This window comes from Microtus ochrogaster, chromosome 2 (assembly GCF_000317375.1).
Source record: "Microtus ochrogaster isolate Prairie Vole_2 chromosome 2, MicOch1.0, whole genome shotgun sequence".
In the NCBI taxonomy this organism is placed as follows: Eukaryota; Metazoa; Chordata; class Mammalia; order Rodentia; family Cricetidae; genus Microtus; species Microtus ochrogaster.
In genome coordinates, this window is record NC_022010.1 from 15885498 (window position 1) to 15908869 (window position 23372).

At 40.7% G+C, this 23372-nt stretch overlaps 1 protein-coding gene across 2 annotated transcripts in view; it reads right to left on the reverse strand.

Annotated features, from left to right (window-relative positions):
- The window catches only part of Atxn2 (ataxin 2), a 63422-nt gene that overhangs the window by 24553 nt on the left and 15497 nt on the right, over positions 1-23372 (reverse strand). For both annotated transcript variants that reach the window (XM_026784331.1, XM_026784326.1), the window contains exons 5-16: positions 21350-21474; positions 16978-17069; positions 16003-16200; positions 14475-14653; positions 12452-12661; positions 9828-10010; positions 8322-8519; positions 7866-7973; positions 7448-7518; positions 3486-3790; positions 1665-1728; positions 382-534 (exon numbers count right to left, since the gene is read on the reverse strand). In XM_026784331.1, the coding sequence (XP_026640132.1) occupies positions 382-534; positions 1665-1728; positions 3486-3790; positions 7448-7518; positions 7866-7973; positions 8322-8519; positions 9828-10010; positions 12452-12661; positions 14475-14653; positions 16003-16200; positions 16978-17069; positions 21350-21474 (1886 nt within the window). The remainder of the gene's footprint in view (positions 1-381; positions 535-1664; positions 1729-3485; positions 3791-7447; positions 7519-7865; positions 7974-8321; positions 8520-9827; positions 10011-12451; positions 12662-14474; positions 14654-16002; positions 16201-16977; positions 17070-21349; positions 21475-23372) is intronic.

The window sequence follows — 23372 nt, forward strand, 5'->3', positions numbered from 1 at the left end:
TTGTGAGCCACCATGTGGTTGCCGGGAATTGAACTCAGGACCTTTGGAAGAGCAGGCAATGCTCTTAACCACTGAGCCATCTCTCCAGCCCTTATCACTGTCTTTTAATGTGATCTTGCCTGTATTTTCCTGACTCCTTATGAGTTATCCAAAATTAAAATAATACAAGTAAAAAGAGTAATTCTAGTATAATAGTAAATGCAAGCCATTTTTCTGTAAATAAATCCTAAGACTCAGATTCACATGCTAATGATACACCGAATTCCTACCCACCCCTCTGTAGCCCTATCTGCCAACAGGTGTCCACTTAGTGCGGATCTAGGATACGCATGTGAAACACAAACTATGGTGACCCAGCAAATTCTAACCCATGGGACTTACCTGCACGCCTGGGCTCACTGGGACTGGATACATCATATTTGGTGCAAAACAAACAGGCTGTGTATACACTGGAGCTGGCTGCTGATGACTCACCATTGATGGGCTCGGCTGTGCTTGTGGCCGAGGCGACGTTGGGGTAGTAGAAGGTTTTGGCTACCAAAACAGAAATAAAATTCAACTATTTCACAGTGAAAAGTAACTAGGAATGCAATCTTTAGAACAATTTCCCCAATCTTTCTATTGATTTGTTTTTAACCAGTACCTTTTATTCAAAAGACAAAACAAAACAACCCAGAGTCTAGCATGTAAGAAGTTGATTCAATATCCAGGGGGTAGGCCTCAGACATTGTTCAGAAGTAGAGGACTGGCATAAGCATAGGCGTGGTATATTCCCCAGAAACATCACCATCACTATCATACCTCTCCCTCTCTCTCCCCCTCCCCCCCCTCCCACTCCTCCTCCCCAAATCTCTATATAAAGAGTGTGTGTGCGTGAGACAATTTTTTTTTTTTCCGAGACAGGGTTTCTCTGTGGCTTTGGAGCCTGTCCTGGAACTAGCTCTAGACCAGGCTGGCCTCGAACTCCCAGAGATCCGCCTGCCTTTGCCTCCAGAGTGCTGGGATTAAAGGCGTGTGCCACCACCGCCCGGCCATGAGACAAATTTTTATTTTCATTCTTTGAGACAAGAGTTTCTCTGTGTAACTCTGGCTGTTCTGGGATTCATTCTTTAGGCCAAACTGGACTTGAACTCAGATATCCACCCACATCTCTTCTTCCCAAATGCTGGAGTTAATGGTGTGTGCTATCATGGCTCGCTACACACACACACACACACACACACACTCTGGGAGGGAGGGAGGGAGGTGTAATTTTACAAGGAACCAGAAAAGGTCTATCCATTTTTTAGTCTTCTTTTCATTTTTGTGTTTTTGGACAGGACCTCACCGCGTGGCCCACACTAGCCACACTCATGATCCTTCAGCTCCAGTCTCCTGACAGTTGGGATTGGCAGGCATGCTTTACCACACCTCCCTAAGGAAATGAGTGGAACAACAGGCATCTTTGAGTTTTGCAGCCTCACTCATCATCAACCTTACATTCTCAGCTGGTCTTTACATTCACCATTCTAATGGCTGCACAATACAGTGACAACCCACAAGGAAAACAATTTGTCTTTGGTATCCCACAGCTGGGTTTAGTTAAATGGGAGCACAGGAGAAAAACCATGCCTGATCACAATGAAATCTCTTCAAAAATGATCTACAAATGGCCATAAATTTACCTGAGAAAAAGAACGCGGGTTGAACTCCTTTGCATTGGGATTCAATGTTGATTTCCTAACTTGCCTAAATGAGGAAAGAGAAAAACAGCCAGTGAAACCTGCATTGAATCCATGTTTTCTTCAACTCTACCACACTGGTCAGGTTTCCCAGAATTGCTGACATAGTTAAGATAAAGGACTCTGTGCAGCGCTGTGGGTCTCCCTCACTGACACTCATCTGCTCTTCAATTTGACAGACACTAGTGGAACAAGAACAAACAATCAACGAAACCACACCCTCAAAGGCAATTAGGAATATTTCAACTGCAAAGACAGTAACCCCAAAGAAAACACCCTTTAAAAAGGCGTCTAATGGGGCTACTCTTCCACAGGACTGGGGTTCAATCCACCCATCCGTAACTACAATTCCAGAACATCTGGCACCATCTTCTGGCCTCTGAAGGTACCGTGTGCATGTAGTGTTCAGATGGACATGCAAGCAAAACACTCACACACATAAAATAAAAAACCTAATGCTTAATACATGATTCCACAGCATTTCTAACTCCTGTTTTTAAACATAGGGCTTTCAATGCAGCCCAGGTTGGCCTCAAACTTGGGACCCACTGCCTCAGCATCCCAACTGCTGTGCTAAGAAAGCCTGTGCCACCATGTGCCACACATCAATAACTTTTAGCTGTGTCGAGATTGTTTGTTTTTGTGGGACAGGTTTCTCTGTAGCTTTGGAGCCTGTTCTGTAATTTCTTCTGTAGATCAGGCTAGCCTCAAACTCACAGAGATCCCTGTCTCTACCTTCTGAGTGCTGGGATTAAAGGTATGCACCACCACTGCCCAGCAAAGGATTTCTTTTTCTTTTTGGTTTTTCAAGACAGGGTTTCTCGGGGGCTGGAGAGATGGCTCAGAGGTTAAGAGCACTGGCTGATCTTCTAGAGGTCCTGAGTTCAATTACCAGCAACCACAGGGTGGCTCACAACCATCTATAGTGAGATCTGGTGCCCTCTTCTGGTATGCAGGTAGAATACTGTACACATAAACAAACAAATAAATAAATAAAAGGGGGGAAAGAAAGATGGGGTTTCTTTGTGTAACAGTTCCAGGTATCCTGGAACTAGCTCTGTAGACCACGGTGCCCTTGAACTCACAGAAATCTGACACCTCTGCCTCCCCCCGCCCCCGCCCCCATGATGGAACTAAAGGTGTGTGCCACCACCGCTCAATTTGTGTCAATATTTTTTTAATTACACACCTTGGGAAAAGCCATTGCTCTAATAATTTATTTTAACTGCATATAAAACATGAACAGTTAATCAACAACCTGCCATTCTAAAAGTTCAAATAAATTAGGTTTTTTGCTATCCAGAACACAGAAAGCCCATTAGGTCTATTAAATTGCTTTTAATATGCCAGATGCATAGAATTAAGTTTTATAAAGAAATGTATACTAAATAAACATTTGTTTCTGACAGAAAATGCCTTGCCATGGATACCAGTGCTGTACTCCCTTTCTCACCAAGGGCAGCAAACAGTTCTTGCAGACAGCAGAGTTAGGCACAACTAGAGTCCCAAGATAGGGCTTTCCAACTTTAACTTTGAATTTCTATGTCTCTACAGAAGTAGCTTTTCTCACCCCACACAGCTGGGTGCAAATTAGAATGCTAAGAATTCAATGATGAGATTCAGTGAGGATTTACTAAGCCAGTTCTTAGTAACAGCTACTTTGAAAGTTCTCTGTCAGCTTGCAGACAACTATAAGTGGAAGGAGAAATCCCTTAAGTCAAGATTTACTTGGAGAGAGAATGTGCTAAATCCCAGGTTACTCACTCAGTTGCATCTTTTTTCTCTTCTCGGTCATCCTTCTCTTGTTTGCAGGCTGGACTAGAAGTCTGCACCCCTTGGGATGTGACCTCAGGCCCCCTCTTATGCTCTGTGTTATTAAGTACAGAAGGGGAGATGCTAGGGCTGTTGGTCTTGCTGCTGCCACTGGTACAGTTGCTGCTGCTGTTGTCAATGAAAACATCCTTAGCACTTGCTTCAATTTTGTCTTTAATCAAATCTCGTGACTTTTCTCCCTCTCTATTTTTGCTTAGAAGTTGATCCATAGATTCAGATGTAGAACTTGGCTGTAACTAAATAAAAGAAATAATTTCCTGTGAGTATAAGCAAAGCAGTATCTGAAGAAGAGAATGAAATGCTTTGAATAAGGCTTTTTGTTCTTGTTTTCAGAAGATGGCCTTTTGCTTTTTGAGACCAGGTCTCTCTACATAGCCCTAGTTGTTCTGGAACTCACTCTGTAGATCAGATGGCTTGCTTCATACTCAATGAGATCTGCCTTCCTCTGCCTTCTGAGTGTTGGAAGTAAAGGCCACCAAGCCTGGTTCAGAATACAGCTTTTTAAAAGCATCAATAACAGAATGATATAACACAACTTTAGTAATCAGAACCCAAAACTTAAGAGTTAATTATGAGCTGGGCTGAGCATAGTGACATAAACCTTTTGTTTGTTTGTTTTGTTTTTGTTTTTTGAGACAAGAGTTTCTTTGTAGCTTTGGAGTCTGTCCTGGAACTAGCTCTTGTAGACCAGGCTGGTCTTGAACTCACAGAGATCTGCCTGCCTCTGCCTCCCTAGGACTGGTATTAAAGGTGTGCGCCACCACTGCCCCTCAGTGACATAGCACTCAGGAAGCAGAAGCAGGTTTGGGAATTTTAGGCTTACACAGTGAGTTCTTAGTCTACATAGTAAACTCCAGGACAGCAGGGCTATGTAGAGAGATCATGTCCTAACCCTCCACACGTATTAGCTGAGTATGGTGGCTCATGCCTATAATTTCAGAACTTGGGAGGCAGAGGCAGGCAGATCTCTGAATTTGAGGTCAGCCTGGTGTATAGAGCGAGATCCAGGACAGTCAGGGTTATTCTGAGAAAACCATGTCTTTAAAAACAAACAAAAAGATTAATTTACTTATTTAATGTAGGGGGAGTTGTCAGAGGACAACTTCTAGAAGTCAGTTCCCTCCTCCCATCATGTGGATCCTAGAAATTGAACTGAGATCACCAGACTTGGTGGAAGGTTCCTTAATTCCTTAAGGCTACTCTAAAGTTTTAAAGTTCGGTCAAGCGAAAAAAAAACAAAAAAAAAAAAACAAAAAAAAACAAATAAAGTTCGGTCAAGGATAAACAGCAACGTAAACAAGAAAAACAAAACAAAAAACAAAAAAAGGAGGATAGTCAACATCATTAGCCATAAAAGCTCTGAATAGCAAAACTACAGTGAGACACCACTCCATATCCATAGATGACATAGACCACAATCAAAAACATGAACTTCAGCACCTAAAAGAGGAGAAACGGCTGCCCCGCACATGGCCAGATAACACACACCTGCGATACTGGCACTTGAAAGGCTGAGGCAGGAGACTGAGTATTTGGAGGAGCTGGTTCCTGTCTCAAAACCAAACCCAAAATAAAAATAAAAGGGATTTGCTGGCTGCTGCTAATGGAGTGTACAATAGTGACCGTGTACCTGCCATGGTAAAATGGCTGGTAACTCTACTCACTACCACAGGACACAGAGTTCTCAATCCTAGAAAAATGATAACGTATGTTCATAAGAAACCATACTTCAATGTTCACGGTAGCATTTCTCATCCTTGTAAGAAAGTAAGAAAAACCCATAGCCACTGAGCATTATTCATAACAAAACAAAGCAGTGCTGTACATGCCAACATGCACTGTGTGTCTCAAACAACCAAATCATTAAATAGACTAATAAAATGGGCTGTTCTCAAAAGATTTAATACAAATGTTCAAGATCACTAGCTTTGATAGAAATCTGAATTAAGAAAGACAGATGAGTCATTAAAAGTGTGAAGTCGTCCTGAAGAGGACCCGGTTTAGTTGCATGCTGCACACAACACCTGTGACTACAGTACCGAGGAACCTAAAGCCTCTGACCTCCCCAGTTACACACAATTAAATTAAATTTAAAGAAAAGGATTTTTGTTTGTCTAGAGTCTCAATATGCAGTTCTGGTTGTTCTGAATCTCACTTTTAGACCAGGATAGCCTAAAATTCAGAGATCTGCCTCAGAGTGCTAAGATTAAGACATGTACCACTAGGTCCAACTAAAAACAAAACAAAACAACATGAAAATTTAAATATACACACTCTATCTTAACCCAGTCAGAATGGCAGAAACAAATAGCAAATGCTGGTGAGGTTGTGGGAAAAGGAGAATCTTTACACTATGCTGGTGGGAACGTAAACTAGTCCAATCTCCAAGACTGAAATATAGTGGGGTTGGAGGGCTGGCTCAGTGGTTAAGAGTATCTCTGAATTTGATGCCATCCTGGTCTAAAAGTGAGATTCAGGACACCCAGAGCTGTATGGACCCCAGAACCCATACCAGGAAGCTCTCAACCAGCTCTAGAAGATTATCACACTCTTGGACTTTAGGGGCACCTGCATTCGTGAGTTCCAGCACACAGACAGATACACATACACAATTAAAAATAATAAACACCAACTGTATAGAACTGTCAAAGGTTAAAGGTTACATTTTAAATGCAACTTGGTTTCTGTAAGTTTTGTGTGGGAGAATGAAAAAGTCACGAAATGCTCTGGATACACTAGGAAAGCTTGACTTAGGGTAAGAAGAAATTACATTACAGGAGGACTCTCGCCATTGGGGCTGGATGTGGAGCACAGTGGTTACAGCCCTGGGTTCAAATCTCAGCACCAGCAATATGAATGAACAAGTGAATGAATTTTACACAGTTACTATACTTGTTCACAAAGTAGATCTGAACCAGCTCAGAACACCAGGAGCATTATAACTTCCATGCACACCAGAAGTATTGACATACCCTTACTCTCAACTACAAACCTACTGAGGCAGACACCAAAGCAGTGAGCTTTAGTGTGTTGTTTTGCACTGTAAGATAATATTCTTTCATTTGTTACCTGTAGCCTTAAAAACAAAACAAAACAAACAAAAAAACTTGTGATTTAAGTTACTGCACTTAGAACAAAGACATCTTTAAGAGTAATTGTCAAGGGACTAGTGAGATGGATCAGTGGTTAACAATGCTTACTGCTCTTTCACAGGATCCAAGTTCAACTTCTAACACCCATATCAGGCATCTCACCATCACCTTAACCCAAGTTCCAAGTGCGGACAACCTCTTCTGGCCTCATAGACTCCTGAACTTACCCACCTACAGACAGACAGAAAGACAGACACTTGCTCTCTGTCTTTCTCTTAAAATAAATCCGGTGGAGCTGGGCGGTGGTGGCGCACGCCTTTAATCCCAGCACTTGGGAGGCAGAGGCAGGAATATCTTTGTGAGTTCGGGGCCAGCTTGGTCTACAAGAGCTAGTTCCAGGACAAAGAATCCCTGTCTTAAAAAACAAACAAACAAATAAACAAACAAACAAAATCCAGTGGGCTGGAAAAAATACATTAGCAGTTAAGGGTTCAGTTCCCAGCACCTATATGATGGCTTATGGTCACTGCAACTCTATCTCCAGGCAATCTGTAGCTTATTCTGGTCTCCAAGGACAGTAAAAATGCTCATGGCCCACATACATAATGCAAACACTCATATGCATAAAAATCTTTACAAAAAAGTTTAATTTTCTGCACATGTGACTTAAGGGTGACTGTGTGTGTGTGTGTGTGTGTGTGTGTGTGTGTGTGTGTGTGTTAAAACTATTTTGTGAACTGGTCATATAAAAATTACTATTTTCTTTTTTAATTCTAACCAATCAGTTGAAAGGGAACTTACCCTAAAATCATTCTTAAACTTCTTTAAATCATCAATCTGTTTTCTATGTTCAGAAACAACTGGTGACATACCTGTAAAACCAAAACCTGTTAGATTCCAATTTACTTCTGACCTTAAACTTAAAATTCTGTTTGTATGGGATACTAGAAATAGAGTACAGAGGCTAGATGTGGCAGCACACTCCTTTAATGCCTTTAATCCCATGTGGGGTAAAAGAGATAAGTAAGAAATGAGAACAGCTCTATCACTTGAAGACTAATGGATATTTCAAATACCCATTACGCTTGGTATCTAATAGCACGTACATTACATATAAACAAATTTTAGAAGGAGGGCACTCAGTATGGAGTATGAAATTAGTTAGATAAACACTGTTCTATCTCTGTAATTACACCTAAAAAATTTAACAAACTCTAACCTTTGTTTTCAACTTTTGAAAAGCTAGGTGATGTTTCATTTGCTTTAATAGTTTCCTTATTCCCTGCAGGAGAGTTCTGCCTCTGATCTTGAAGCCTGGACTCTTTAGCTAGAAAACAAGTTAAAAAAAAGAAAACATCATCAGGCAGACGTTAGGAAAACATCATGAGAAAACGCCAAATACTTCCAATTTTCTGGTTTGGGGAAAAAATAGTTTCATTTAAACAAAAGGTTTTCCCTGTTAATCATCACACCAAAACTCGGTAAGCATGCTCATACAACAGGCATGTCACACCAGAGCAAGTCAGAACCTCTGATATCAGACATTAAATAATATAAATATATAAATGGGACAGTAGTATCATAGATAGCTATCTTGCTTCCAAAAAACACCACTGTATATTCAGAAGCTCTTGATCATATGGTGTTAGAATAGGAAAAGACCTTCATTTCGTACCCTCAATAGATGGGGTCAGAGCTCTGTTGGATGCAGGGCTGGCAGGAGTAGGAGATGCAGCTGGAACAGGCATGGAAACTGCTTCAGTAGGGATGATACCAGCTTGGGGAGAAGCAAGCACAGGCCCACTGGGAGTGTTTCCAATACTGTTCTGCCTGGGAGACCTGGGTCTGTGAGTTTTTGGAGATAACCTTGGAACTAAAAGCAAAGAGATATTCATTAAATTCTCAGTAATCACTAATACCTAAGTACAAATGTGGTTTCTCCCTCCTAATTAAACTTTCAAGTACTTTGAGTACAGCTCAACACCAGAGTTCAGTGGCAAGCCAAATTACACCAAGGGAAAAACATAGTACTAAGTTACTTGTTAAGGTGAGAGAGAGAGACCCCTATTTCTACCTGCCTCTTCCCATCAACACAGTAAGTAAAATCCCTTTGGTAGATGTTGCCCAGACTATGTGCTTTTTCCTGCAACATCAAGATCCAGTGCCAATGCTGAGGAAAATTAGGACACAAAGCATAAAGGGTATCTAATACAGAAAGAATGAATGACTTCAAAATAACTGCTTATTTACAGAGTTCAGACTCAAGAGATTAATAAAAATGGTTCAGTTTGCATTACTTTGGTGACTTCTTTGTGAAGTCACAAGCATCACAGAAGTGTTCATTACTCTAACATGATTCTCAGTGTATCCCTTGCAGCTGTCATTCCTCTCTTACTTCAAATTAGGTTGATACTCTCAAACTCAATTCCAGACCATCCAATTAATGCCAAAGGAGTAGAACAGCTCAAGATTCTTCTCTCACCTACTATTTTCTTTTCAGTTTTCAGTTAAGGTCAAGAAAAACAGCAATAAGGAATTTATAGGGCAATTACTATGACTGCACACTATACAAGGCTGTTGCAAAAAAAAAAAAAAAAATATCAAACCAAACAAACAAAAAAACCAGACACTTAACAGTACTGGGCTTTTGTTTAATCTTAAAACCCTCCTTCTGGTAAAGGTCTATGGGCTAATTAAGAAAAGGACAAAGAGAAGAGCCGGCAGAGGCTCTGGCTCTGCAGCCCTGGGAGAACACTAGGGACTGACCAACACAAGAGTCGAAGCAGTCTGGGCCTAACTACATCTGCTGCTCAAATGAACCTGATCATTAGAGCTACTGACAGTCAGCCTCTTCTCAGGCTACTCATCAAAGATGAACTTCCTGCTGTGTAGACTAGTCCTTGAAGATCACCAGGTGAGTATCTGCTTATTCCACATGCAGATGCCATGGAAACATGCTGAAAACTGAATACAGGGACAGAGCTGCAGAATGATGGGACAGTTCCTTCAACTAGTGTCATGAACATCTGTGATATTTTATAACCAGCAACTCCTACTCATGCCACCATATTTAATTTGACTCTGTACTTCCTTTCAAATCTTCTGCTCAGCTCTACTGTACATAGACTATAATGACAGAACTCATCACTGTCACATATCATATTGACAGGGTCATACCTACCCCCACTGACAACTGAGGACCACGTTCCCCCTGCAGGACTGGTCCTTGCCACTGGAGGAGCAGCTGCTTCACTTGGGGGATTGTGGGATACAAATTCTAGGCCGCTAGACATGGAGCCTCTCCCAGCAGAGACTCTGTGATTCCGAGGGTGCCGCTGTGCCTTTGGAGACATCCTTGGAGGGCCTGAGGAAGACATGATGGACATCGTGTAAGTCCTGCAGTGTTCACTTTACTGTTTTTTTGCTAAATACAGACATATACTCTTACTTCCCTAACAGATTTTCATTGTTTAAAAAATGAAAATATGAAATAAAATAAACCACAATGTTCTGATTTTTGGCCACACTAAAAATTATTTTGTGGGATGTCAGTTATCTAAGTACATTTTATTTCCCCCTTTAAAGGTTTATTTTTACTTTTAACTATGTTGTGTATGTGTCTATGTGCGGGTATGTGTACATTGAGTTCAGGTGTTGAGCCACCTGATAAGGGTGCTAGGAACTGAACTTAGGGTCTCTGGAAAAGCAGAAGCTCGCTAACAGCTGACCCATCTTTCCAGCCTTATTGCCCTTTATTTTTAAAGTAACGGGGAGATAAATCAAACAATACAGCATACCTGTATAACTACACTTTGTATATAAAAATAAGTTATACTAAAGTTTTAATAGGAATTACAGCTGCATGGTAAGATATTCTTACTTTACCTTTCTACATGATTTTACTACATCCAAAATGAGACAAAAAATTGGTTTTATAGTGTTAGGGACCCCATCCTTGTTAGGACAGCATTCTATCTCTGAGTTCTTTAGGGCCCTGGGGTGGCGGTAGTTTTAAAAACAGAAACCTCAGTTCTATCCCTCTTTTGTCATGATCATCAGTTTATAAATCGTGGCTGCTATGTGAGACCTGAAGAAGGACATCTAGCAGAAATCTGCACTGTGTGAATTGTTGAGAAACCATCATTGATTCTGCCAGTCATCAGGGATGGTGTGTCTACAGCCATCAGCAGTGTAGTACTAAGCCACTGAGTAAAAACACAATCCCAGAACTACCTTTCTCATAGCCTTAAGTGCAGTTAACACATGCTCTCTCTTTGTGGGAACATAGTCAGACATGATCTCTGAGAAAATGCTAATTAATGCCAGGACTTTATTTTTTAAACTTTATTACTATTTTATATGTATGGTATGAAAAAGGGCTTGTATGCCATGGTGTGTGTAAAAAGTCAACTTTGTGGAGTGAGTTCTCTCTTTCCAGTTTTATATGAGTTCCAGAGACCAAATTTAGGTCATCAGGTTTGCATGGCAAGGACTTTTAGCCAGAGCCTCCTCACCAGTCTACTGTTAGGGCTTTCAACTGGAGGTACCAGCACCCCAGAACAATGTAGAGCATTCTCTGTGGGCAGTCCAGGAGCAGCCCTCCATCTGACTACAATGTGCTGCTCAAGAACTTGGACTCATATTCTCATGAAATAAATGGAACACCTTTACCCCAATGGTCTGCAGTAGAGCTCTATGCTGCTGCTAGGAACCACTACGAGAAGCACACATTAAAAGTCATTGAAATTTGTCTTTGCAACATTACAATCTTCAGTCATAAAGATCCATTCTGCCTAGGTGAATACAGTTTACCCTAAGCAGCTTCTTCAGGAAACTTTATCAGTCTTAATCAGCTATATTTATCATGACTTTATCAAGACAATCTGATTAAAACATTAACAGAAATATTTTGAACAAAGGACATTGTCATTTAGAACAAAGGATTTTTTTAACTTACAAACTGCATTAAAACAGAATGCTACCTTTTGGGGGCAGGATATGTGGGTGGCTGGGACAGGGTCTCACCATATATATAGTCCTGACTGGCTCAGAACTAATTAAAAGCCAAACTGGCAATCCTCTTGCCTATGTCCCAGGCACTGGGATTATAGGCATGTGCCACCATTCAAAGTATATGAATTCAGCAACAAATACAAATAATTTTGACAAGAGCAAAGAATATAAAAAAAAGTCTAAATTTATACCTGTCTTTTAATTGATAAATTTTAAAGGCCTCCCCCTAGATTAAAGTGGCCTTTCACTATAGTGATAGTGTAAAGACTAATTTAAAAATAAATATTAAATTAAATTTACAGTTCCTCAGGCACCCTAAAAACTACTGTTACCTGAGGATAGACATGCAAAGTCACTATAAGGGATATCATGGATCACAAAGGACCCCAAAATAGCACTCCTGCCTTTGGCCAACAGGAAGGTTCACTGGCACCATGGCCAAGGAGCTGGAATGTGACAGGGTTCTATCCAATGCCCATGCCCGGAAGCAGCAAGTAAATCACAGCCTCTTTTCATCATTGTTACTGTCTGGGGCTGTGATCTTCTTGGGCTGCAAAGGAGCATCATTTACAGACAGGTCAGACCTCGTCTTTACAGAGCTTTACACACAGCATGTACCAAGGTTTACTCTACTGAATAAAAGGTTAATAGAAATAGTTTTAATAAACTAAAGTTAAAACACAGAAATTATAGGTTAATAAATAATGAAGAGGAAACTATTTTGTAATCATAAACTCACGAAGGAGTTAAACAAAGACAAACAAAAAACATGAACAAATCGTGGTATTGTACCTTCTGAAGACATGCGTTTAGGCACAGTAGAGACAGGAGCTGGAGAACCATGAGCAGAGGGGTGAGACGGGGGTCTGGATGGCCTCGAGGGGGGCCTGGAGGGCGGCCTTGTAGGGGTGGCTGCCCGAGGTGGAAGAGAGTTGGGACCTGACTGGTAGCGAGAAGGTGGGCGAGAGGAAGGAGATGGGCAAGGCGATGGCCAGGGAACACCTGACAGAACAAATGATATGAAGGAAAGTATAAAAACTAAAGAAAAAAATGAGGGAAAAAGTAAACAGAAAAAAAAAGTAAAATGACAAAAATGATTTCTTGTACATTTTAACCCTTTGAGGACAGTCATTTGATTTGTGATAAGTTTTAGCATAACTTAACTCACACAAATTCACATTTTACTTTAACCTCCTTAAAATTAAGTCTGTTTAAATGAATCCACGTTCGCAAAGGGTTAATTAGGATCTACACATACTACTGAAGAAGACAGTTAAGACTCTGCCTAGTAGCCCCACTTCTTCAGCCACTGTCAGCCATCACTTGTGAAGAGAATGTCACACACACAGATAATTTCCCTCAATAAACACAATAACTCCTGCTCAGGAAGGCCATCTACTTTACTGGTTTTAGCTCTGAACAATAAAAAGAAATAGCAGATACTGAATCTAATGTAAAAAGCCGTTTTCTTATGTTCACCTGAGATTTTTGTAAGTTCTACATTTGAACAGTTTCAGTTTCAAAGCTTATTAATCAAGTCCCATTTAGGTAGAAATAAAACCTTCTACTGTTTTCTAGAATGCTGGAGTAACAGCACTGGGTACTTTTGTAAAACAAATCTTATTTCAACAAACTAGAAAGGGCCCCATGTATTTACAGCCTGCTATACCAATACAAAGAACTGCAAACTGCAGGGCACAGACCAGGCACTGTGTGGTCCTTTCCCTGGTGCTTAGCTCCAGGGGGCTCCACACACTTGTATATCACACATTTTTCAGCCCCCTTCAAATTTTTAACTTGAAAAAAATCTATTCGTAAACAACTGAAAATCTTTACTTGGTAAGCAAAGAAATTTCCACCATTACTAGGTAGAGAAAATACTCAAGAGGGTTTACGTGGATAGGAATTCTGGAGATAAAATTAGAAAGTTACCATGCCTTGTTTTCACACATCTGAAATTCCTCTCCTCCCTTCCTTTCTTTACGATGAGGTCACACATGACCCAGATTGGCCTCAAACTCCCTCTGTAGCCTAGACTGGCTTGACTGCTCATCCCTCTGCCTCAGGTGTGAGCTTCCTTATCCAGCCTGCACCGTTCTAACCTTCAACACCTGAAACTGGCTGTACATTCTTTTCCCTGAGTAACAACACACTACTGCTGTCAATTACTATATTTCCATATAATTCATCTCTGCTACTCAGTCTACCAGATGTCTATTAACACCTATAATCTGTGCTCACCCGACAGAAGACACTACAGAAAGTGCCTTCCTACTAAAGGTCCAAACTGTTGCACTCTAACACCTTCCCTCAGAAACCAAAGGTTCTGTGTTGTATTTTCCCCAATTCTCGCATGATTTTATTCATGTGACTCTTGCTCATGTCTGATATTATAAACTACCCTAAGTTCTCCCTTGAAGTAAACAGAATGGTAATCCATCACAGTTAATAAAAATGAATCTGCATTTACTGGGATGTCTTCCACATGAACTATGCCTACAGTTTTATTAACCACAGTTTATAAAATAGAGAACCTCCTCAAGAGCTTCCAATTTGTATGTGGAGTGTTTTTAGACCAAATGAGTATGAGAGAGATGCAACAGCTCAGGACTGTGTTGTCCCTCTAAATGTGCCAAAGACATATATGATGTTATACTATCTGATAGCCACAAAACAAAACTAAGTTATACATTAATACTACTCCACAAAATCCAAATACGGCATGCACACTCCTATCCACTATATAAACTCTTAAAATATTTAGATATCTCTATATTTGATCAATAATATTAACAAATATGGTCAAAATACTTGCCTCCATTAACTACTCTTTGGTCTGAACCAGAGTTCGGGTTGAAATCTGAAGCATGAGAAGCAGCTCTTGATGGCATGGAGCCTGGTCCAGGTTGGCCCATCCGTGGCGAGCTCTGTCTCCCGCTCCCCCAGGATATGACTTCTCTGTTTCTTTGTCCAGGAGGAATATATTTATTTTCCCTGGAAATAAGAGACCCTGTAAGTCATTTATGCTAAAAAGTATGGGGTTAACAAAATACACTTAAGTTACAAAGCTACAGAGAAACCCTGTCTTTAAAAACCAAAAAAGAAACAAAACAAAACAAAAAATACATTTACAGGTACATTAGGGAGAGGAGCAGCCACCACACTGCCTCGTGGCTCTGGGTTGCCTCCCGCCAGCAGCTTAATCTGTGCTAACTTTCACCTCCCTGACACTCCATGATGATTAGAAAAGTCACAAACCTCAGCTGTAAAACCTTGAAGACAGGATGCAGCTCATGTTTTACCCACAATGTGGCAGATGTTCATCAACATGTTTATGAATGAGAGACACACAAGCCGCGTAAGTGCACAAAACCACTGAGTCATCATTTCTCCAAGTTTACTTCACACTGTTTCTAGCTCACGTGCTCTCAGAACAACCATCAGAAAAGCTCAATTTCCAAGTAAGGCTCAAGCCTCCCTGATTTCCAGCCTTCTCACAGTCAGTCAGTCAGTCTAGCAGTTAACTACTTTCTCTCAGTTGCATACTGTCACACAGAAAGAGCTCTCTGACTCAGAGCGTGTTTTTTCCTCACTGTTCAAAGTCACTCTTCAAATATGGCATACAAGCCGGGTGGTGGTGGCGCACGCCTTTAATCCCAGCACTCGGGAGGCAGAGGCAGGCGGATTTCTGTGAGTTTGAGACCAGCCTGGTCTACAAGAGCTAGTTCCAGGATAGGCTCCAAAACCACAGAGAAACCCTGTCTCGGAAAAACAAAAACAAAAAACAAATATGGCATACAAGTACTTCTGCCACCTGTACCATGCCATCCAAAATACTGTCCCTGGGTTCTTAGCTTCCACCTGAAGAGGCCAGACTCTCTTACAGGCTCATGTTTCTGCAGAGGTGAAAAATAAATTCCCACACTGCAAGTGGCAAACAGGCCCCATTATCTTATCAAAAATGTCACCTCCTGATGAGGCTCTTGAACTACACAGGAATTCTAGTGCATTCCCACTCCAGATGTCCCTAGTATTCTGAAAAGACTTTTACCCTGCAAACCAGAGTGTAGGGCCACCAAGTCACTGGGTCCCTCTGACCCTTGTTTTAAGGAGCTCCTCAAGTGTCTGGGCTGGGTCCTCTTATATTCAACACTTGACTCCAGAGAGCTGCATCCCCAAAAATAATACCAAGATGATCATGACCTTTTCTCTAAAAGAATCTTACAACAAACCCATCAGCATTTTCTACCTAAGCTTCATGAAAGAGGAAACAGTTGGACTACATCTTCTCACACAGTCGGTGAATGTGTCTAAAACACTGCATTGGAGTTTTCTTTAAATACCTAGTGTTTGTGCCATGCCCCTCGCGCTCACTGCAGTTTCTCTGGACCGCTGTGTATTTTTCTTCCTCGCTTCTGTCATCATTCTCAAGGGCCACACGAGCTTTGTACTGAGCACTGGATTCGATTTCCTCTGCTAACTGGTTTGCCCTTGCCTCCCGTTTTAGAAACTCTTCTGAGTTATCCCTTTCTAAGGGAACCCTAAACACAAAGAAAAGAAGACATGAGTGTTTGTTTATAGATCACATACAACTATTAAGAAAGTTTAGAGAATGGGGTCACCAGAGACATTGTCAAAGTAAGGGGGCTTGTTATCATAAATCAAAATATGCATTTTTTTATTACACAGAACATTTACTATTTCAAGAAATAGTTCATGCAAACCCTATCCCTGTAAATTTAACTTTTTTTTATATTTATTTATTATGTATACAATATTCTATTTGCGTGTATGTCTGCAGGTCAGAAGAGGGCACCAGACCTCATTACAGATGGTTTTGAGCCACCATGTGGTTGCTGGGAATTGAACTCAGGACCTTTGGAAGAGCAGGCAATGCTCTTAACCTCTGAGCCATCTCTCCAGCCCCTAAATTTAACTTTTTTACAAATTAAAAAGACAAAATGTATTTTTGAAAACAAAAAAACTTATCCCTTGTTTTAATTTGAGTTTGTCAGTCTAAATAGTTAACAAAAACAAATGTCACATTTTTTACTTATTCATTCATTTGGTTTTTTTGGGACAGGGTTTCTCTGTGTAGCCCTCGCCAAGCTGGAAATCACTCTGTAGACCAGGATGGCCTTGAATTCAGAGATCCGCTTGCCTTTCTCCTGAGTGCTGGGACTAAAGGTGTGTGCCACCAGCAACAGCTTTTTTTGTTTTGTGTAATGTAAAAATAAAACAGAAACATTTATTCAATAATATAATTTAAGCCAATGAAGACAAATTAGCTAGAATAAAAGAGAACTTTGTGAACTTACGTATATGAAGATAAACTGCTATCGTATGTGGACACTACACCGTAATTCTCTTCATTATATCGAAACATATCATTGGGATCCCATCCATTAGACTAGAAGGAAAATGAAGATTATTTTTCAAAATGTAACTTTTTAATTCAGCTACAACCAATTTTTGCAAAAACATATAACAAACTGTACTGGCTGGACCTAACCCCACCCCTTTCTTCCACAAACACCAAACTTGCCCTTAGAAATCTTTTAAAGAAAGCTAGATATAGCTCATACCTGCCACATCAGCTCTTAGAAGACTGTGACAGGGGAGTGTTTTGAGTTCAAGGACAGCCTGGGCTACAGTAAAAAAGGCCCTATTTCAAAAAACAAAAGCAAACAACTCTTTAGAAAAAAACTCTTCTTACACCAATTGTCCTCGTAGATTAGTAGGTGATCACATAAGTTATCCGAGAGGATATGAGAAAAACTTAGACCACCAGCCACGGCTATGAATCCAGGGCCTCTGGGTCAAAGTTTTCCCCTTCAGTTGTGCCAACAGCCTTTCCCTAAACTGGGTCTTAGAAGAACAAGAGGTGCACTGTGATAGCCAAAACATGTGGGAAAGAAAAAGCAGCCAAAATCTTTCCTACTGGATTCCATACCAGAACAATACTGTGCCCTTCCACTGTACCTTCCCCTAGACAAGTAAGGAAGGACAGCATAAAGCAATGGGAAGGCAAATGGGGTAACGCCACACAAGCTATGTTTTAGAACTCTTTGCCATGAACAGTTCCAGGAGGGATCGCAGCAATAGCTATGGGTTCCACACATCTAACTTCCAACCTCAACACTGTTACCCTCCATCAGTGAAAGAGGAAACTGCCACTCTCAAAACATGGGCTGTATTCTTCAACCTGGAAGAACTGGGCAAATACAGAAGAATCTCCAGAGACAGGTATCAATAGATGACTTGCCACACACTTTTCCCATGTCCAATTGTCCTTTGAAATCCTGATAGGCTAAAGCTGGAGAGGTGGCTCTGTGGTCAAGAACACACATTACTTTTCCAGAGGATGTGGTGAAGGAAGACAGCTAACTCCCACAAGCTGTCTTTAGGACTCCACATGCACACCACGGTACACATGTGTATTCTCTCTCTCTCTCTCTCTCTCTCTCTCTCTCTCTCTCTCTCTCTCTCTAATTAGAAGACTATGACTTCTATAATCTCAATGATACACCATACTAAGCAGAAAAATATCCACCAAAACTAAACATCTTCAAATTTCAAGGCACCTAAGTAACAACTATTAGGAATTTCTCAGGCTTAAGACAAAGGTTTTAAGATTAAGAGCTCTTACTGCTAAACCAGGTTTGGTGGTACAAGCCTTTAATCCTAGCACTCAGGAGGTAGAGGTAGATGGATCTGATTTCAAGAACAGCCAAGTTTACAGAGCAAGTCAGTGCTACAGAGAGAAACTTAGTCTAAAACAAACAAACAAAACCCTAACAACTAAGAAACTTTGTCTGAAGAAAAGTAATATGCGTTGCTGGTGGGAATGCAAGGTGGTACAACCCCTTTGGATATCAGTGTGGGAATTTCTCAGAAAATTAAAAAAAAACCTTCCTTAAGACCCAATAATAACACTTTTGGGTATATATCCAGAGGATGCTCAATCGTGCCACAAGGACGTGTGCTCAACCATGTTCACAGCAGCTTTGTTTGTCATAGCCAGATCCTGGAAACAACCTAAATGCCCCTTGATCAAAGAATGGATAAGGAAAATGTGGTACATTTACACAATGGAGTTCTACACAGCAGAAAAAATAACAACAGCTTGAATTTTGCAGGAAAATGGATGGAGCTAGAAAACATCATTTTGAGTGAGGTAACCCAGACACAGAAAGACAATTATCACATGTCATAGGTGGTTTTTAAACATAAAGCAAAGAAAGCCAGCCTACAAACCACAATCCCAGAGAACTTAGACAACAATGCGGACACTAAGAGAGACTTACACGGGAAGTAGAAAGTAGAAAAAGACAAGATCTCCTGAGTAAATTGGGAACATGGGGACCTTGGGGGAGGGCTGAAGGGAGGAGGGGAGAGACAGGGAGGGGAGCAGGGAAAAATGTAGAGCTCTATAAATATCTATAAAAAAAATGTATTAGAAAAAAGAAAATCATCTTGTCAAGACTGGCAGAAGCCTAGCCCAGCTTCATGTCTCTACTGATAACTATGACATTTAATCAGAATAAATTCTTTGGTTAATCCTCAGAGCAAAAAAAAATAAAAATAAAAAAATAAAAATAGGGTAATAACAATAAAATAAAACGTTTAACAACAAAAGAGATCTAGTACTCATGCAGAGGAATGAGGTTGGATTTGCAGCACCTACATGGCAGCTCTCAAGACCCTACAATTCCAGCTCCAGGGAATCTGATGACCTCGTCTTGTCTTTATGTGTACATAAACTCATTTATACACACACACACACAAACAACATGTATTTTTTTAATTTAAATGCAGTATTGCTACTCTGAAACTTGGTTTTTCTGTTAGTAAATATATTAGGTATCTTTCCCATTTGAATACTAATTTTTGGTAGTAATGCATTTCTATTAAGAAATTCATGATTTCATAATGGGTACCTACTAACAGAAATAACAAAAATAGCCTGAAACATAATTATTTGCATGTATTATAGATATATTAGGACCAAAGTAAATATTTTATTTTTAATTTATATATTTTCTTTTTCTTAAAAAGACAGGGTCTCACAGTGTAACCCAAGCAGGCCTTGAACTTACAGACTCCAACTGCCTCTGCCTCCTAGGTGTTGAGACTAAGGGTATGCACCACCACAATCATCTAAGTCAATTCTTAGTAGTAGTAGTGACAGAATAAACCACAGTTTATTTTAATATTTTTTAATTTTAAATTTTAATTTTTAATAAACAGTGTTACTCTCGCCACAAAACCTCAAGGAACTTATCCCCTTAAAAGAGTAAAAAGTGTACCAGCTTCCCATTACAAAGGGCAGTGATACACATTTGAGAACCATTATAGTAAGTTTAGGTGAATCTTGAAAGTTTGAAGATTAACCATGCTAGCCATCCGGGGCAGTTCTGTTCTATTAGCCAGCTGAGTATCTTAGAGAAGATACTATTTACTACATTAATATGCCTTAGATAGTAAATTCAGGTTCTCTGTTCACAATACAAGGTTCTTTGCTTACTTAAACTTACTAATGGCTCAGCTTAACATTAAATCTCTATTCTCTAATGTAGAGATGGCTCAGTGTTTATAAGTACTGACTGCTCTTCCAGAGGACCCAGGTTCAATCCCCAGCATCCACATGGAAACTCACGATTATCTGTTAACTCCAATTCTAGGGGATCTGATACCCTCTTCTGGCCTCTAAGGCATATGTGCACAGATATACATGCAATACACCCATACACCTAAAATAGCAATTCAAGATGAACACACATTTCAGAAACAAGTTTCTGTAGAGAACAATACTAATTTAAGTTCAAGGAATTTAGGCAATGCTTTAATTTTAATGTAACATAATTGTTTATCTTTTGTGGTTGCTATTTTTCCACCCCAAGGCAGGACCTCATTGGCTAGCTCTGGCTAGCCTCAAACTTGCCATGTAGACAGACAAACTTGTCTGTCTCTACCTCCTCAGATTAAAGAAGGTAACAGCACAAGTAGCTGCTTTATTTTTTGTTTGTTTTTGTGAGTTCAGGCTACCCTCAAACTTTCTCTGTAGTGGAGGCTGATCCTAACCCTCCTAACCCTTCTACCTCTACCTCCTGAGTGCTGACACGAGAGATGCCACAACCAAACTAAAATTTTATCTTAATAATTTTCTTTTTCTCAGACAAAAAGGCCAACTTGACTTCATCTCTAGAAAAGCCAACACACAGTTAAACACTACCTGCCTTAAGCTGCCTATATTACAGGAATTCAAAAGAATACAGGCTGTCATCTCTTAACTTCTTCTAGTTTCCAGTAGTAAATTGCTTATCACACTATTTTATCACAAACAAGTAATTTTATGAGTGCTGAGCTCTCAATTCAAGAAGAAATGCCTTTCAAAGCCGGGCAGTGGTGACACATGCCTTTAATCCCGGCACTCAGGAGGCAGAGGCAGGTGGATCTCTGTGAGTGTGAGGTCAGCCTGGTCCACAGAGTGAGTTCCAGGACAGGCTCCAAAGCTACAGCAAAACACTGTCTTGAAAAACAAAAGACAAAACAAACAAACAAAAAACAAGAAGACAAAAGAAATGCTTTTTTATTCTTATTTTTTGCTCTTCATGCGCTCCCTAGGACACAGACCTGTTGATAGTTGGGGTCTACCAAGCACGCTGGGCCATCACAGATGGAACTCACCACATCATTCTCCAGGGCTTCCAGCTCCTCACTGGCTGTAAGCTCCCCTGCATCCCAGGGCTCCAGGTCCCTCTCCTTGTGCTCGCCATTCACTTTGGCACTGACAGCAGAGTCGGTAAAAGCATCTGTAAAGATGACAACAGACAGGCAATACTAAGATAAAGACCAGTAATCATGAGAAAATGACTTTGGGCTATTTAAGTAACTAACAATAATCCAGTCAACAACAGCACAGGTGACTAGTGAAAGCTTTTCCTCTAATCACTCCACATTGTGAAGCACAGAGTGCATTCAAGGTAGCAGTGGGCTCAAGTTCTCTTTCATGAAATAGATCCACAATTAAGACACATCTTTGACAGCAAATTGGGAGTGTGGGGGGCAGGGTGGAGGGTGGAATGGAATAAGGGAGGAAGGAAAGGGAGCAGGGGAAAAATATATAGCTTACCAGGAGGTGGCAGACAGGCCTTTAATCCCAGTACTGGGGAGGCAGAGGCAGGCAGATCACTGTGAGTTTGAGACTAGCCTAGTCTACAAGAGCTAGTTCCAGGACAGGCACCAAAGCTACAGAGAAACTTTGTCTCAATGCCCCCCCCCCAAACCATATTCTCAATAAAGACAATTTATAAAAAGACACGCTTTTGAAATATTTAAAGCCAAATACTATTAGTTCCTTTTTGTTTCTGTGTTTTTTTTGTTTTGTTTTAGACAGTGTCTTACTGTGTAAGTCCTAGATGGCCCAGGCTGTCCTTGAACTTGTAGCACTTTTCCGCCTGAATCAATACAGTGCAGGGATGACAAGCAAGTGCCGTCATGTTTGATTAGGCAGAATGGTTTTAACTTTGTAAGTTTAGGTCTCTATGCAGGGTCCATCGCAAACTTATCTTCTGATAACACATGAGGTAAGTTAAACCATTCTGAGTGAACCTTCCTTTTCCAATACAGTCCCCTCAAACCACCTTAAGAAGCGCAGATTCTGCAGTACTCCCTGTCTCCAGCAGGCTCACCACTCCTTCTTGTATCCCTGAGCCTGGCTATAAATTTGCGACACCACTGCTAAGCAAAAGAAATGCTCTTTCGCCGGGCGATGGTGGCGCACGCCTTTAATCCCAGCACTCGGGAGGCAGAGGCAGGCGGATCACTGTGAGTTCGAGGCTAGCCTGGACTACAAGAGCTAGTTCCAGGACAGGCTCCAAAAGCTATGGAGGAACCCTGTCTCGAAAAAACTAAATAAATAAATAAATAAATAAATAAATAAATAAATAAATAAAAATGCTCTTTCTACAGGTGGAAGTTAAAAGAGCTAAACAGCATTAGGACTATTCTGCAGATAAAGGTGAACACTTAAATGTTCACGCTCATACATCTAACACAGGAATGTTTCTGACCTGCTCCCCCAGAGACCACAAGCTCCCAAACTCTTTTTGCCCTGACCCTTATAACAAGTTGCTACAAAGGGCAGGACAAGAAAACAGCATTAAGGCCTAGAGTAGCTCCACAAAGGAAGACTATTCCAGGGGTTTGATCTGGCACTGCTCTGGCGTAGTATCCCCAAGGGTCAAGGAGTGCCAAAGTAAGACACGTGAGCAAGAAATTTTAGGGAGAGCATTGCAAGGCTAACTAGCCCTAAACTGCTCTCTTTCCAAATGAGGGGTATGAACATGATGTGCACCACACACACTAGGCAAAAAGCTGCCTACCTCACCAGTAGATATCTCTGGTGCTATTTATTATAAGGGGCAATACAGGGAGCCTTCAGAACAGCAGAAGACTGGAGCTGTACTCTGGATAAACCTTTTAGCAGAGAACAAGACATGGATTATCTTCAACACCCCATCTTCATCTAGAAGCCATAGATAGACTTAAATAGCTAGTTTCATTACTTCCTGATAGCTCTATCAGCTGTTGACAAACGTCACTTCACGAAGCTGGAAAGATAGCTCTGCATTGCAGAGAACCTGGCCTCAGTTACCAACACCCACAACCACTTGTAACTGGAGCTCCAGAAGATCTGAGACCCTCTTCT